We start from the raw sequence: 14,926 nt of genomic DNA on the forward strand, positions 1-14,926 counted from the left end.
TTGCTATGACTTTTTGCGTCCCTACCAAAGCCACAGTCTGTGAAGTGGGTTTACAAGTAGTTATTACCTCATATTAAGGGTTCACAAGGTACAAAAAGTTCAGAACAACTGTTCCAGTGTAACTGATGTTATGGCTGCTTCTGCTCTGTTTGGCTTTAAAGAGACACAGATTGTCTCACTGTTTAGTCTGAATCAACCGGCCAGAACCTAAACACAGGCAGACAGGTGTACCTTTGTGTGAAAGATGTTACTGTGTTACACAGTGTTAAATGTTCCAGACAGATTTAATGGTAGTTATGTAAAATAAAAAACACGTTTTCTTAAGTAAAGTAAATTTTCATTATGATTAAAACAATTCAGGGTTTATACCGGACTTTTCCCCCCAGCACACTGATTCATTCAACACTAAATTTTAGGCAACACTAGCTTTTAGAGGTCAATACTGTGGATAAACTGAATATATATATAGATGTATTTAATGTATCTCCATCCATCCGTCCTGCCTCCTCCTCTCCCTCCCTTTTAAAAGCTCCTTAATATTAAAAGATTCATGATTGCGTAGAATAATATGCTGCTATTTATATCATGCAGCGGGATGGCTTTATCACATCTCGCAGTACAGTCGCACTTACAGTAAGATACAAATAACAGGATTGTGTTGATTCAATGACTCATTCATACAGAAACTCCCTCTCTCACACACACTGGGCTTTATGCACACACACTTCATGTGTGAGGGCTGGTGGATGCTGCAGGCATTGGCTTCTAAACCGACACACATACACACACCACTCACACACTCAAGCACATGCACATGCTAATCCTGCAGGGCATGGGCGAATTTAGGGCAAGCCTGATTAGTAGTGCTACTGCTTATCACCCAGAGCCAGCGAGAGAGAGAGGGAGAGACAGAGAGAAGGAAGGTGGGAGAGAAATTGGGAAATGGAAGAGGTAGTGGGAGGCTGGAAACTGGGAGAAGGGGGTGAGAGAATTTGAAGTATAGCAATGTGGATTCACACAAAGGAATTAGTTTTTCTGTATCGTTGTTGTCACTATGTTAGATTCGTCCAAACATAAACACTCCAGGAGGAAATGGAATGAAAAAAAGGAAAGAAGAGGAAGAGTAGTGGAGCATTAAGTGATGAAGTGAGCAATCAGCTGCTGTAACCTTGGACCTCCTCCTCCTGCTCCCTACAAACCTGCTCTCCTTCATCTTTGCTGCTGCCTCTCCCTGTGTCCTTGTATCATTTACTTTCCGATGCCTTATTTCCCTCCTCCAGTCCTCCCTTTTTTAAATCTCTCAACCTGTCTTTTTTTTTCTTAGAAGGACATTTTCTGTGTGTGTGTGTGTGTGTGTGAGTTCCTGCTCAAATTGAAGCACAACCCTAAAGGAGAGGCCAGGGTTATGTGTCAGGGTCATTTGGTGTTTTTGATGTCTTCACCTCTGAGCAGAGAGGAGGAAGACCACATATGCACTACAAAGTATGTACCACTCTCTACTCACTCACTTTAATTACTTTTACTTTTATTAAAGGTTTATGTGTTGTAGCTAAAGGCTTTATCAATGCTTAATAAACCATTTATTTATATTTTACACATCAGCTATAAGCCATTAATAAGAACTGCTTTGGGGTTGCCAGGCAGTGGAAAAGCCATCTGGCTTGTGTTTATCCTCCTCCACACTTGGTTTGTCTTTTTAGCTTCTCAAATTTATCAGCGGGAACCACTGCAGTGGACCAAAATCCTTACAATTTTTACATTTACAAGGTTAAGACAAAGCAACCATCTATTAAAGGACTGTGACATTACCAAATAGAGGGGATAAGCATCTGCCAAGGTGATCTTTCACAACCTGGCAACCCAAAACTGGCTCTTATTAATGGGTTCTGATGGATCTATTTAGCAAACTGATTATATTACCAATTATTAACAGTTTATAAAAGATGTTTTATCAGACAATTTCACCTTTAAGTGCCATGATTTGTTTTTGATTGAATAAAACTTTATCACCAATGTACCAGCATTTCCAACACATCCTCAAACAGTCCTAAAAGGTTTTGAATTTAATAATTTACATCATCAGGGTTGTTAAACTCTCAAGCCCCTTGATTCACTTTAAAAGGTCCTAGAAACTGTGTTGTTTCTCAGTACACTGGTTTTCTAATGAGAAATCTACTCAGTCACGCACACTCTGACACTTAGCTGTGGTAGGACAAACTGGTTTTTCATTTAGTCGTTCATTTCAGGGGCGAAATTGGTTTTATATTTTATTAAAGTGACCATGAAAGGTTTTTACAAACTATTATATTTGACTTGATGAAATTTGCAGACACGCCTGCACACAGGCACTCCCTTACTGTGGCTGTAAAGCATCTAACTGAATGGAAAAATAAGCTGTTAGAGGGACCTTGCCACATGACTCTGTAAGCTGTGAGTTAGGAGTGACCTTGTTGTTCTTAAAGGTTCTTTTGTATTTGTTATATTACACTACAGAGTTTATAATTTAGCTGTGACATTGGTGGATCCTTATGGTCTAATGCTGCTCCTACTGAGACACGATCGCTTTTACTGACAACTCTATTTAGATTTCAGAAAGGTGTATGCAATCTTTTACTTCAAATTCTGTCCGCAGAACTGTATGTCTCTTTGTATGCTCACTGCTGCATGATTACACATAAATGAACCAAACCACAGCTGCATACACTTCAGTGAAATTAACTTTTCAAGTGTGTCCTTACATGAAAACATCGCACACAGATGTTATGCCTTTGTGGCATTCAGCTGCATTGGCATGTAGTGACTGATGCAAACAGGAGGTAGATGGTGACCAGTCTCTCTGTAGATCTAACGAACATGCATCTTTGATGCTTTGAGGCTTTTGTATCGACTGAAAAAGGCTGAAATTGACCGTGACCACTACAACAGGAGGCTTGTCTTTCTCTTTTTACTCACTCTCTCTTGATCTCTGTCACACAAATGAGACGATGTGATGTTTGTCAAACCAAGGTTAAAAAAGACGTCTGAAGGAAGATATTTGGTCCAAACAGCAGATGCAGGACAAGCTGTTTATCTTTATTTTTGGATTTCCAATTCACATTCAGAACTCTGCCTCCCTCTCCCTCTTACTTTAACTCACTCTAGAAACAGCTCTTGAGACAGGATGTGCCTGAATAGCTGACTTCTGTCATCAATCAAAGCAAAGACAATGAACCACTTAGGAACAATACGAAGGGGTTAACCAAACATTACACACACACACACACACACACACAATCTCAGTAACCGTTTTCATTGTCTAGATGCTGGAACAGAGTTAGTATTTTTCTTGTTGTAAATTATATTCAAATTAAGCTACTGTTTATAGATAGGGATATTTCAGAATTTTTTAAGTTCTATGAGGTACTTAACCATTGTCAGTGTATTATCTACAGAAGATGGCGTTTGGCACAGCCCCAATTTGGAGAATCAAGGAGGAGTACTGCCATGGAAGCAAAGTAATGTGCTGCTGTGGATGGGTCAGCAACATTATGTAATGTAGCCACCTAAAAAATCAATAACCGTTTAAGTAGACTGTAATGAGAATAGGTTAACTGCTTCACCTTGCCGCAGACAGCCCTTTGTGATGGGGAAGCCGTTAATGGCTTCAGTTCTCCATCTATGCTCTCACCAAAGCCACCAGACTCCACTGACAAAAACAATAAGTAGCTTGCTGAACAAGTAAAGTTTCAGGTCTACCGCTGCCTCAGTCGGTTTCTGTTATTGTCTGACTTTGGTGAATATGAACGTACCCTTTTGTCACCCAGTAACACAAACGGATGGAGGCAGCGGTAGACCTGTGTTCTGCGAGGTTTAATTATTGTTTCTCGTAATGGAGTATGGCTTTGTTATAATATAATATAATGGTATAATTTTTTATGAAATATGATACTCAAAGTATAAAGTAATTACACAGGGGGACAATGTATGCATGTTTATCTAAAATACTGCAAAAAAAAACTTGGTAAAATCCGCCTTGACTACAGTTATTATTATTTCTGCTCTATTTCAAACACCACAGCTGTGTATAAGTGCAGGAGGGTTGTCTCACTTTGGGTGATGCTAGTTGTCTGCTATCACTCACCATAATGCATGCTGAAGTGTTAGCGTAGAGCAGGGGAGCCCGCTGATGGGTATGCTGTCTAATGGGACAATCTGCCAAAAGCTGGTGTATTCCTTTAACCTGTGGAGTCTGACTGCTGCGAACAATTCAGAGGAAACAGCAGCTGGAGAATGGCATTGAGCTGAGTGGATGATAGTGCTATAAATGTGTGTTTCAGGAGAGTGTGGGACTGTGTTGATCATACAGCTGTGTCCTGTCTCACTGCAGGGCCTGAGAGTGTGTGTTAAGAGGCTGTGGGGGCAGGAGCATGTGTGTGTGCGCCTCTCTGCATCTCTTCTCTCCATCCCGTCAGTTTTGATTGACACATGGAGGAGGGAGGTGTATAATTTATCACTTCCTGGTTGGTCCCATCCCACAATGCCCTGCAGCCAGGGTTGGTCCCCCCAGAGCAAAAGCCAGTTTATTAAACCCTTAATGGACACGCCACACACACACACACACACACCGCGCCACACACACCGAGAGACTCTGTTGGTCTCTCTCCCTGGCTGCCTCTCAGTCATGTTTAATGTATAATGAATGAATGATTCATGGCAGGGGAGAGGATTTTGTATTTTAGGACTACTTATTCATTTATACTCACACCAGTCGCTTTTTAAAATCATACCCTGGGTGTGATTTTTTTTTTCTCAGCATGTATGAGGTCGCCAGGTTTTCTAGACACATCATCCTCATCTGTTAAAATTCTGCATTTTATCTATTGTCTATTATCTATAGTCATATCTGTGTTATGTCAGGGCATTTACAAAGCACTCTAATAACCTCTGCTCTATTTTTGATATTTATTCATCCAGGGATTACAGCTTGGGTCTGTGTGGGATGTTCTTTTACATAGCAACACCTGGCTTCAGTTTCATGAAGCTGCACTAATCAATATTCTCATATTAAAAATGGATCAAAAGAATCTGTAATGTGAAGTGACGAATGAGACAAAATTATCGCCCAAACCTGCCATTCCCTCTCAGCTTTACAGAGCTTTTAAGCATCTTTCAGGTCATTGTTTTGATTTACTGGTTAATTTTTTGGTATGTAAAGATTTTAGTGCTTCTTGTTTAGCCACCGTAAAGTTACGGCTTTATTCGGTATTACTGTGAATTTTTTTCTCTCAAAATTACGACTTTATTGTCGTAATGTTTTTACTTAATTCTCAAAATCTTGTTGTAGAGAACAAAACAGAGCTCAAACGAGAGTGAGTTTTGGGCATTCACCAGGTGGAACATGACTCCATATGAACGCTAATGTCTTGATCTGCTGAATATGTGAATTAGCAGTGGTTTGCAAACAAGGTCATCGTATCAAAATTAAAGTGCTGCTGGAAACTTGCAGCAAGTAATCATGGCGGAGAGGAAGAAACTGTCCAAAGCGTGGATTTATTTCATGAATAACATTGCTGCTTTAATGTCTAAGATTAGCACTGCTAATCTTAGGGCTTTACCCAACTGATTTTTTCCCAGCACAGAAAATTGGTGAGGTATCAACAAGGGAATCAGTAAAGAATCACAGTCGATAATGGCGTTGGTATCAATAAATCTTATCAGTTTCCATCCCATGATGGTTATACCTGAGACAAAAAGCATATTTTTCTATAGCACAGCACATAGATTTTAAAAACTGGCCTCCTCTTTTTTCTTGTAACATGTGTCCTTTTGATAACACACATCTGCGCGTACACACATCACACATGAATGGGTTCTGTATGTGTGCGCCACAAAGACACACAGGCAGGAGGCGATATTTGATATGTGGTGAGCTGCGGGGCCCCTGCTGTCAAAGAGGAGGCGTTTACCCAACCTGCAGAGCATCGTGTCTCTCTTCCCTTGTGACACCCGTCAAATCAAATTTATTCATAAAGTGCTTCGAACAAACAGCTACGTATGTCATCGTGAAGATAAAAGGAGCTGAAAAACATGAAATTGCATGATGTATTTCTTTCCAAGGCATGCGTCAGGCCTTTTTGTGTGTGTGTGTGTGTGGCTGCTGGATGTGTAGGGTTAGAGGTGTGTGTGCGTCTGTGTGCGAAAAGGGCAGATGGTGTAGCTCTAGGAATCATCTCTCTACATTAGGGTGCACAGCAGGTGGTGGCATCGTGTGCATGTGTGTGTGTGTGTGTGTATGTGTGTGTGTGTGTGTGCATATATGTGTGTGTGGCTATGTCCTACACAGCCGGTGAGGACCAGTTTACAAGGACATCTCTCCAGACCTTGCCTTTGGCCCGTGTCACTAACACTCATGTCTGCTTTGCTATGTGTGTGTGTCTGTGTGTGTCTGTGTGTGTGTGTCTGTGCGTAGACCAGCAGAAAGACAGGCTGTAAAGTGAGTTTGAAGAAGTGATGTCTGACGGCGATGTGAGGCTGCAGGGTGATGAAAGAATGGATGGATGACAGAGCAGATGAAGAGAAGCGACAAAAGTGACAAAAGTATGGAGAGGAGAAGACGGAGAGAATGAGACTGAGAGGTCTCTAATGTTTTGTTGCCTTGCTTCTCATCTCCTTCATCCTTCATTTGAAGTCGGCTTTGATTGACAGATTGAGGAGGGAAGTGTTTATTTTATTAGCTCTGGGTGTAAAAGTAGAAGAAGGACACCACAGAAACTTTTAATTAAGGGCAACGCGGAAAAAAACTTCACACATTATTTGAGCAGCTTTGTTGTATTTGAGGAACAGTTAAACACGTGTGTGTGCGTGCTTCTGTCTGTCGTACTCGTCTGCTTTGACAGACTGCCATCTCCTTCCTCACATTGGCTGATTTTCAGGAAGTGCAGGCACTTAGCGAGCAAATCAGAGCGCGGCTCGCTATTTGACTGCCTGGAGGCTTGTAGGCGAACAGATGGCTCCTTAGTGAATGAGAAATGACATTCATGTGAAATGTTACGGGAAACAGACACAGACTGACTGGATGAGGGAGTCTGGATGGAGGCAGGGGGAGAGAAAAATGTCTGTGATTCAGTTACAGGCAGATGTCAGCGTGTTGAGGTCTTTTTTTTTTCACTGCACAGAACAACACAGGCTTTAAGTGGAAAACCATGTCAATGGCAAGCACCATTTATCACAATATTCTGACATGGTATTTTGAGTCCCATCCACCATAACAGGAACAGAGGATGATTGTTTTTTGTGCTGTTAGTTGACAGCTGCCGAATTAGGGGTCATGCTCCTCAAAGGATATTTGCCTTTATGTATTTTGGGAATCAAGTTCTAATTGTAATTCCTGTCTTCCTTTTAGCAACTATCTCGACGAAGGTGAATAAACAAAAGTTCTCATTTTGTTTGTACTCATATCAAACTTCTGCTCTCTTCTGTTTTGCTGTTGAACACGCTCCTCTATTAATGTGTTACACCTCCTCACCAGAATAATGCAGGGTGTGTCCACGAGTGTTTTTTGTTCTCTACTTTCTTCTCCCTTTCTCCCACAGTGCCCTTCTTACAAATTAAGACTTCTTAAGCAACAAAACATGCAAGTTTTGATTATTAATTTCTGACAACCAAGTTGCAGGGATGCACTCCTAATAAACAATGAGCTGATCAAGCAGAGTAGCTTTTTGCTGACTGTGTGCCTACTTGCTACTTTTAAAACATAGCTTATTTGTAATTATCCATAATTAGGTCAAGGTTCTTTTTCCCTTCAACTTGACAGAAGCCAAAATGCTTCCATACTGTAGCTTTTGAAACCAGGGGCTGCCTGTCTGACTGTATCCATCTCCCGTTGCTCACGCTCAAAACTCAAAAAGTAGTCTAGCTTAGAACATAATCAAAATGTACATGTTTAAGTCTATCACGTATTACCATCCAAGTAGTTAAGCTGTGAGGAAGGTACAGCCTGTTCTTACAGAATTGTTACAGGTGATCATAAAGCTAAGAATTGGGTTTTAAATGACTGATCATTGACTTTTCTGCATTGAGACATAATCTAAACAGTGTTTTTGAGGCTAATACCAACAATATATTGGCCTCTGTGTGGCCTCTGTGTGTGTATTGTCTCTTTTTTTTTCCTTTACATAAGCTCACGGTTTTAATAAGGATCCCTTAAACTATGGCCATTAAAGACCAATATGTGTAGTGAGTTGGACATTTTATGGTTGAAAAATAAGCTTGTCAGTGATCTTCATGGACAACCTACAGTATGCTACTGGCATTGTCATTTCTGTGCTGACATTTCTTTATTCTGATTCCTATTTATTACTTTCCGTCTGTTTGCATATGCACTGACACATACAGTTTAAACATATAGTATATATCTGCGAGAAGCTTATATAGGCCCAGCCGATTATTGGATAGCTCTAGACTTTGTGGCTGGTGAAGAAAGGCCAACATCTGACACGATGGCCTTTCTTCACCGGCCACATGCTTTGATAGGTTAACATCAAATACATATGAATGTTTCCTCATGTGGAACTGATGATTGACACAGTATCTTATATTAAATTGTGAGTCCGAATCTATTTGCGTTTGCACCAACGGGTGTGGGCTTTGTTTTTGTCATTAGTCATGTTCCATTAAGTGTTTGATTGTGCAAATACACTGAGTGATGTGTTATTAGTAATATGTAATATATTCTTTTGTCTCATGTCGGTTTGTTTGAGTTTAAATTAACATCACAGGCTTTATTCATTAGCATTAGTCTTTAATGTATCCCCTGATGACTTAATCTGAGGCGCAATGAGTTCCTGTCTTTGTAGTGTGTGCTGAGGTGGTGTGTATGTGTGTGTGTTTGATTGCGATGTGGTAAGACTCGGGAACCAATCACTTGTTCCATTTTGGGAGCTTTCTGTTTTTTCTCTGAACACTTGTGGCCTTTTATTCATGAAGGTCAACATCGTAGGACTTCAAAATAACTGCTAAATCCTTCACACACACACACACACACACACACACTCACAGAAGTAGCCCATGTACACACAAACACACACTCCAAAGATGTTCAGTGCGCAGCTGTGCTCGTTCCTCCCAGCAGCTGGGACATGAGCACTTACACACATACATTGATATGCTTTGTTCTGTAGTGAATGATGGAGTAGGATCGAGTAGGACGAAGAGAGCTGGAACACAAAAGCTTTGGGGATTGGATTCATGCAATAGATTTGGGATAAAAAGACAAATATAGCTGAGATTAAGCATCATGTATTATGTAAAAGATGAATGCATTATTTATTATATATCATGATTATGCATGATTCAGTTTATTGAGTTTCTGCTCAGCAGTGGATCTGATTCTGAATCAATATTAATTTAAACATTAAAACTGAGGCAAATAGAAAGAGACTCAAAAAAATGTTCAGAGTTGGTGTGTGTCGTGAATGTGATGGTTAAGAGAGATAAAGCGAAAAAAGTCACAAAACTCAGAGCGAAAAATAAAGACTTAGACCGAGGGGGATTAAAGGAGTTAATCTGTAGCTCTGATTGTGTGAGAGGACAGGGTGAAACAAGGGTTATTCCCATCTCTCATCCCTCATCTCTTTATCTCTTTAAACCTCTTTCTGGGAATATGGTCTTTGAATTATCTCGTCTGATCGACCATTATTGTTACATTTACATGGCTAAAGTAGACACTAATCATGTTTATATCAGTTTCCTGTAAACCTCAGATGCCTCCAGCCCCCTGAGTGCATCTTTGTGAATCATTGTGGGATGACTGACAGCAGCACTAACTTCTCTTGAATGTTGAAAATCTCACCCTTCTCTGTTTTTTGTTGTTTGTTTTTTTTGGTCCACAGACAACGTTCTCCATCTGGGTGAGCTTCAGGGCGTGGCCAACTTTAGCACCTTCCTACTGGACAATTCATCAGGCATGTTGTTCCTGGGTGCCAGGGATGCCATACTGGCTGTCAACACCAACAACCTGAAACAAAAACCACAAAAGGTAGGAAGAAGGAAAATAAATTCAGCCTAAACAAAATAATATAAGAGATTAGCCTTCCTAACACCATTAAATGAAGACAGACTTAAAGGTCCTGTGTGTTTTCTTTAGTGTGTAATCACCTGTTACATGTACATGTCAGTTGCCTTAAAATAAGCCCTTTACATTTACATAGGGACGGGGTCCTTGTCCACGAATATTGCCATGTTACACCACTATGTTTCTACAGTCACGCAACACAGAGAAGCCAAACACTGGCTCAAGATAGGACCATTCATGTTTTTGTGTTTTTGCTTCGGCCTCTGTAGTTAGCACTCCCTCCGTGATGAACAGCCTCTGGGAAAAAAAAAGGGTTTTACCGGTTTTAACAATCTGATCCATTTGTTTTGAAGGGGAAGAGATCTCTGTGGATGACTTAGTTCCTGGTAAAAGCCCCCTGAACATCTGGACCTTGAGTTAATACAGAAAAAAGGTTAGCGCACATGAGCAGGGGCAGGCCAACAGCCCGTCTCCGACATGCAGAACTGCACTGGAGCAACACTGATTTGTAACAAGAAGCTGCTTTATTCAGTGTTTTTATCTGTTTAAATCACTGGGTCCATTTGTTTGGGAGAGGAGAAGACCCTCTTTGTCACAGAAATGAAAAATTAATTAGCAGCACATCTCTGTAAAAATCAGTCCAGGGTCGATGAGCAACTGATTAGATTTTAATGATCTGGATTTCTTTTTGTAATCATATTGACTTTGGGGCTAGATTTAAAACACTAAGCGGTGCTTGCAGGGCCAGTTTTCTGATTTCAGAGAAGTGTTTGCAGAGGTTAGGACTCTCTGGGTGATTAATGCATTTTACTGCTGTGATGAGTCTAAGCACTGACTACTGACCAGCTACTGATGAGCAGGTGACAATAACTTAAACAACTCTCTCTGTCTCTCTTGTCACCTGTTTCAGATTGTTTGGGATGTGCCGGAGGAGAAGAGGAAGTCCTGTGTGGCAAAGGGAAAAACAGAGGTGAGATCACTTGAATATTAAATTATTCATACACCATTCTCTGAGATTGTCGACAGCTAAACCTAAATAAATCTGATAAGGGACCGGAAGTATTCAGACAGAGTAGAAGCTATCAGATCATCCCTACTGTAGTAATATTCTTATCTTATTTTAAGTTTAATTTACTGGATTCAAGTGGCCTCAGAGATTTGAAATGTGTGATATTTATGGGCCTGTATTTTGGGCTCCACCATGGACATGTATTTTTATGTGAGTGCATGTGTGTGTGTGTGTGTGTGTCACAACCCCGTGCTGTTAGGCATCGGATGGGAAGTTCTGGGACTTCAGCCAAAACCTCATCAGAGGTGTGTGTGTGCATGCGCACGTGTGTGTGTGTGTGAGTAGACAGAAAGAGAGTAAGAGTGGTGTATGTGAAGTCACAGATGCCCAGTAACTGTCTATGAAAACTGATTAAATAGAGCGTACAGTAAACTCAAACTGTACAGCTCATTATGCTGCGACTACAATAGGACATCAACCAAACTGCTTACAGTAAACCAACTGCACACTGGAACTATAGTTGTAGGGTAACGTCTTACTGATTCACTGGTTTTGACAGTTTACCGGCAATACCAGGTTGATATAGAGCTTCAGCATCATCATGTAGACCTCTAGTGACCTCATAATGATACAAAATAATGTCTTTGGTCCACCAATTTAGGTCAGACCAAAAGATAAACAAAGCTAATGGAAGCACAGTGTATTAACAGAAGGGAGTGCAATTAGTTTTGACCCATTTTATACAGTTATCATTTTCAAATTTCTGCTTTCCACTGTAAAAAGATGGAGAGGTAAATGACTGATAGAGGTGGGGAAAAGAAAGGTTGTGTTTTTTTTTCTGAGAAGACATTGATTACAAGATTACATGTGAGTCAGGAGCATTGAGAAGGAGAGAGGAGAGGAAACAGGAAGGGGAAGAATGATAGACGGGAATGAGCGAGGAAGGATGAGGAGCATTGTTATGAGACCAGGAGAGAGATACAGTGCAGGAGACAAGAAATAGACTCAACAACAAACTACCTTGAAGTTGACCCAGAGAGACATGATATGTGCGTGTGTGTGTGCATGTGCGTGTGACTCAGAGGGACACATCAGGGCAAGTTAGCACAGTTACACAATGCTCAACTGCTATCAGCAGGATGTTACTAAACACAGGATATCAGGCATGTTTAATGTCAACATTGATTATAGGGCAGAACAAAACATCATAAATGTGAGACTAAAAAGGTTTCTTAACACTATTCCACTGAGCTCAGAGTTAATTCACGTGTCAACAACTGTTCAGCTATCATCAGTGATGATTATTTGGCGTTGACTGGAGAGTTGATTTCCTGTCACAGAACACACGCAGGTTCGTGCTGCTTTTCAACAAATAAATTGTTACATGATGGTAATAGAGTCGGACTGATTGATCTGTTTTTGCAGTCTCAGGGTGTAGGTATAGAAAGACACTGTGAAAGTCTACGTACAGAAAATCAATAAGAACACTCGGGGTACATTTTCAGCATTGTGACAACATAAACAAAGAAAGGAGCTTGTTCATCTGCTAGTGTTTACAATCTGTTTCCATTCTTCAACCCACATTAGTGGATTTTGTTTTTGGCTACTGTGGGCCAGAACAGCAAGCTGTAAACACAACATTAGCTGCAGTTATATAGACAATATTTCATCAGTCTAATTAAAATTTTTCTGATTAGAGATTCCAACTGAGCTGTTTACGTGGACGCTAAATAAAGTGATCTGATAAGATGCGTGTTTACATACCACAAAGCATTTAATCAGCTTGCACAAAGTGGTTCTGTGCTGTAAAGCATCTATTGTGACTATTGACCTGTTGCACACCTTGGTACATCTTTACTTGCACTTCAGTTTTTATTTGCGACAGTTATATTTGCACTACTGTATTTTATTTGCACTATCTATACTACAGTTTTTATTGCACTTTTAATTATTATCTCCTGGGCTAGTGCAACCTTAAGGAGCTTTTACTCTTTTAGCCCTACCTGTTATGACAAAGGTGATGAATTTAGTTCGCCCAGTAGTCCTGATTGGACAATCATGTTATTCAAATCGGCGTTATGGCTGTACTATATGGTAGGAGACTGTGTGTCTTCATTGTACATGATGGTTGCATCTGCTACAGTATGCAGCTATGTCGCACTATGTGCCCAAAACAAATTTCCTGTTTGGGACAATAAAGTCTATCTTATCTTATCTTTTCTTAATCTGACAAAAATATAGGGGAAGAGGCATATTTTTTTTTCCAACTTTGACGATTCTTTGTCAAAGTCAGAAGAGGAAGACACGCACAGTGTCAGACTTAACACATTTAACTTCCAAGGCAAGCTTCCCCCATTTAAACCCATCCAGTGGCCTTTAAGCTTGACATAATTGCCTTTTAAAGTTGTGGCTAACGTGCTAGCAAACAGTGACACATCCAGCAGATAAAGAGTAACATTAGCATTCATTCAGAGTTCTTCTGGCCACCCAACAAATGTGAGTTCAATACTGACTCTCGTTTTGCTCTAATTTGGTCTCCCTAAACCCAAACTCTAACCATGTCTGTCTGCTGCTTGGTGTTGGGCAGATAGTGTCCTGTGGATTATCTGTGCTTGCTGCTAAAAACTGCTGTGGCTGGCAGTGAGTGTGAACCGAAACTGTGAAATGAAAGACACTTTAAGCCAACATAGAGGTGGGTGGCTTGTCACTGCGAACAGAAACCTTTCACTTTACACATAGTCATTTGATCCATCAATAACAGGAAAATACATCTTAGAGCAGCTTTAAGAAAAAGCCACCTTTTGTTTGACAATAAAAATACAGAGCTACCTGGTGTGTAATGACACGATCACTTGATATGGTAACAGATGGCTACACTTGAAAAAGCAAAATCTGGTGGAGCAAGAACAACCCTTTTAGAGGAAAAGAGACAGAGCGCTGTATGCAGAAGGACGTTTGCAGTAGAGAGGGAGGAACGAGAGGTGCAATTGATGAAGAAAAGACAGTCAAAATGTCCAAACACACACACATACACACACTTGTAATTCTCTGTAATTATTGCAGAATTGCTCCCTGTAAATAAACATCAGCTAGCACCAAAACACCTAAAAGCAAGGACATTTAATTTCACCCTGAGCTCTAAACTCAGGGAAGCTTTTAACACGAGAAAGCATAATGAGTTCTAATTATAATCTCTAACACTCTCACATGGAATAAAATAAGATAGAATAGAATTGAACAGAATAGAGCCATTCGATTCACCCCGTGCCAGATTGTGAATGAAGCCTATTAGTATGAATGAGGTTAATTTGGACCAATGAAATCGCTAATCCCAAGCTGATCCCATTGTTACCAGTAGGAGCTCTCCTCTCTCCCTCTTTCCCTGGCTCTTTGTCCGTCTCACGGGACAGGATGGTGGTGGGGTGGTGGGGGCTGATTTTGGTGACATGATCTGGGCATCAGAAAGGATCACGTCCCTGGGGCTAAGGTGACTCACGCCTGGAGCTCATCCAAGATGGCACGCAAAGACACACACGCACAAGCTTACTAAAAACTGCCTGCGTCATGGTTTCATACTAACTGGGGAGGGACAATGGGGCTGTTTTTCCATAATAACTGTGGACTGAATGTGCTTGCGTGAGGAGGGGGCAGCTTAAAGGGAAATTTCGGTTTATTTCAACCCGTCTCCTATCGTCCTAAATTTGTTTCAAGTGACTAGTGACATAGAAATAATAGTTAGCATGTTAGCCGTTAGCCTAGATACAGCCGGGGCGCATAGTAGCGTCAGACCTTTTAAAACATAAGTGAACGGGCATCCCTTCAAGTGCAAAGTTAGTCCACTAAACAAGCTTTTTTTCCAAAAGACC

At 40.7% G+C, this 14,926-nt stretch overlaps 1 protein-coding gene across 4 annotated transcripts in view; it reads left to right on the forward strand.

Moving 5' to 3' along the window:
- Nucleotides 1-14,926, forward strand: part of sema4f (sema domain, immunoglobulin domain (Ig), transmembrane domain (TM) and short cytoplasmic domain, (semaphorin) 4F) — a 119,316-nt gene that overhangs the window by 95,202 nt on the left and 9,188 nt on the right. For 3 of the 4 annotated variants that reach the window (XM_050067279.1, XM_050067278.1, XM_050067282.1), the window contains 2 exons: nucleotides 9,870-10,015; nucleotides 10,962-11,021. In XM_050067279.1, coding sequence (XP_049923236.1) covers nucleotides 9,944-10,015; nucleotides 10,962-11,021 — 132 coding nt within the window. In that variant the 5' untranslated portion in view covers nucleotides 9,870-9,943. Of the gene's footprint in view, nucleotides 1-1,392; nucleotides 1,483-9,869; nucleotides 10,016-10,961; nucleotides 11,022-14,926 lie in introns of those variants that run through there. The other variant, XM_050067280.1, reaches the window with a different exon arrangement.

The sequence above is a fragment of the Epinephelus moara genome, chromosome 17, assembly GCF_006386435.1.
Source record: "Epinephelus moara isolate mb chromosome 17, YSFRI_EMoa_1.0, whole genome shotgun sequence".
Classification (NCBI taxonomy): Eukaryota; Metazoa; Chordata; class Actinopteri; order Perciformes; family Serranidae; genus Epinephelus; species Epinephelus moara.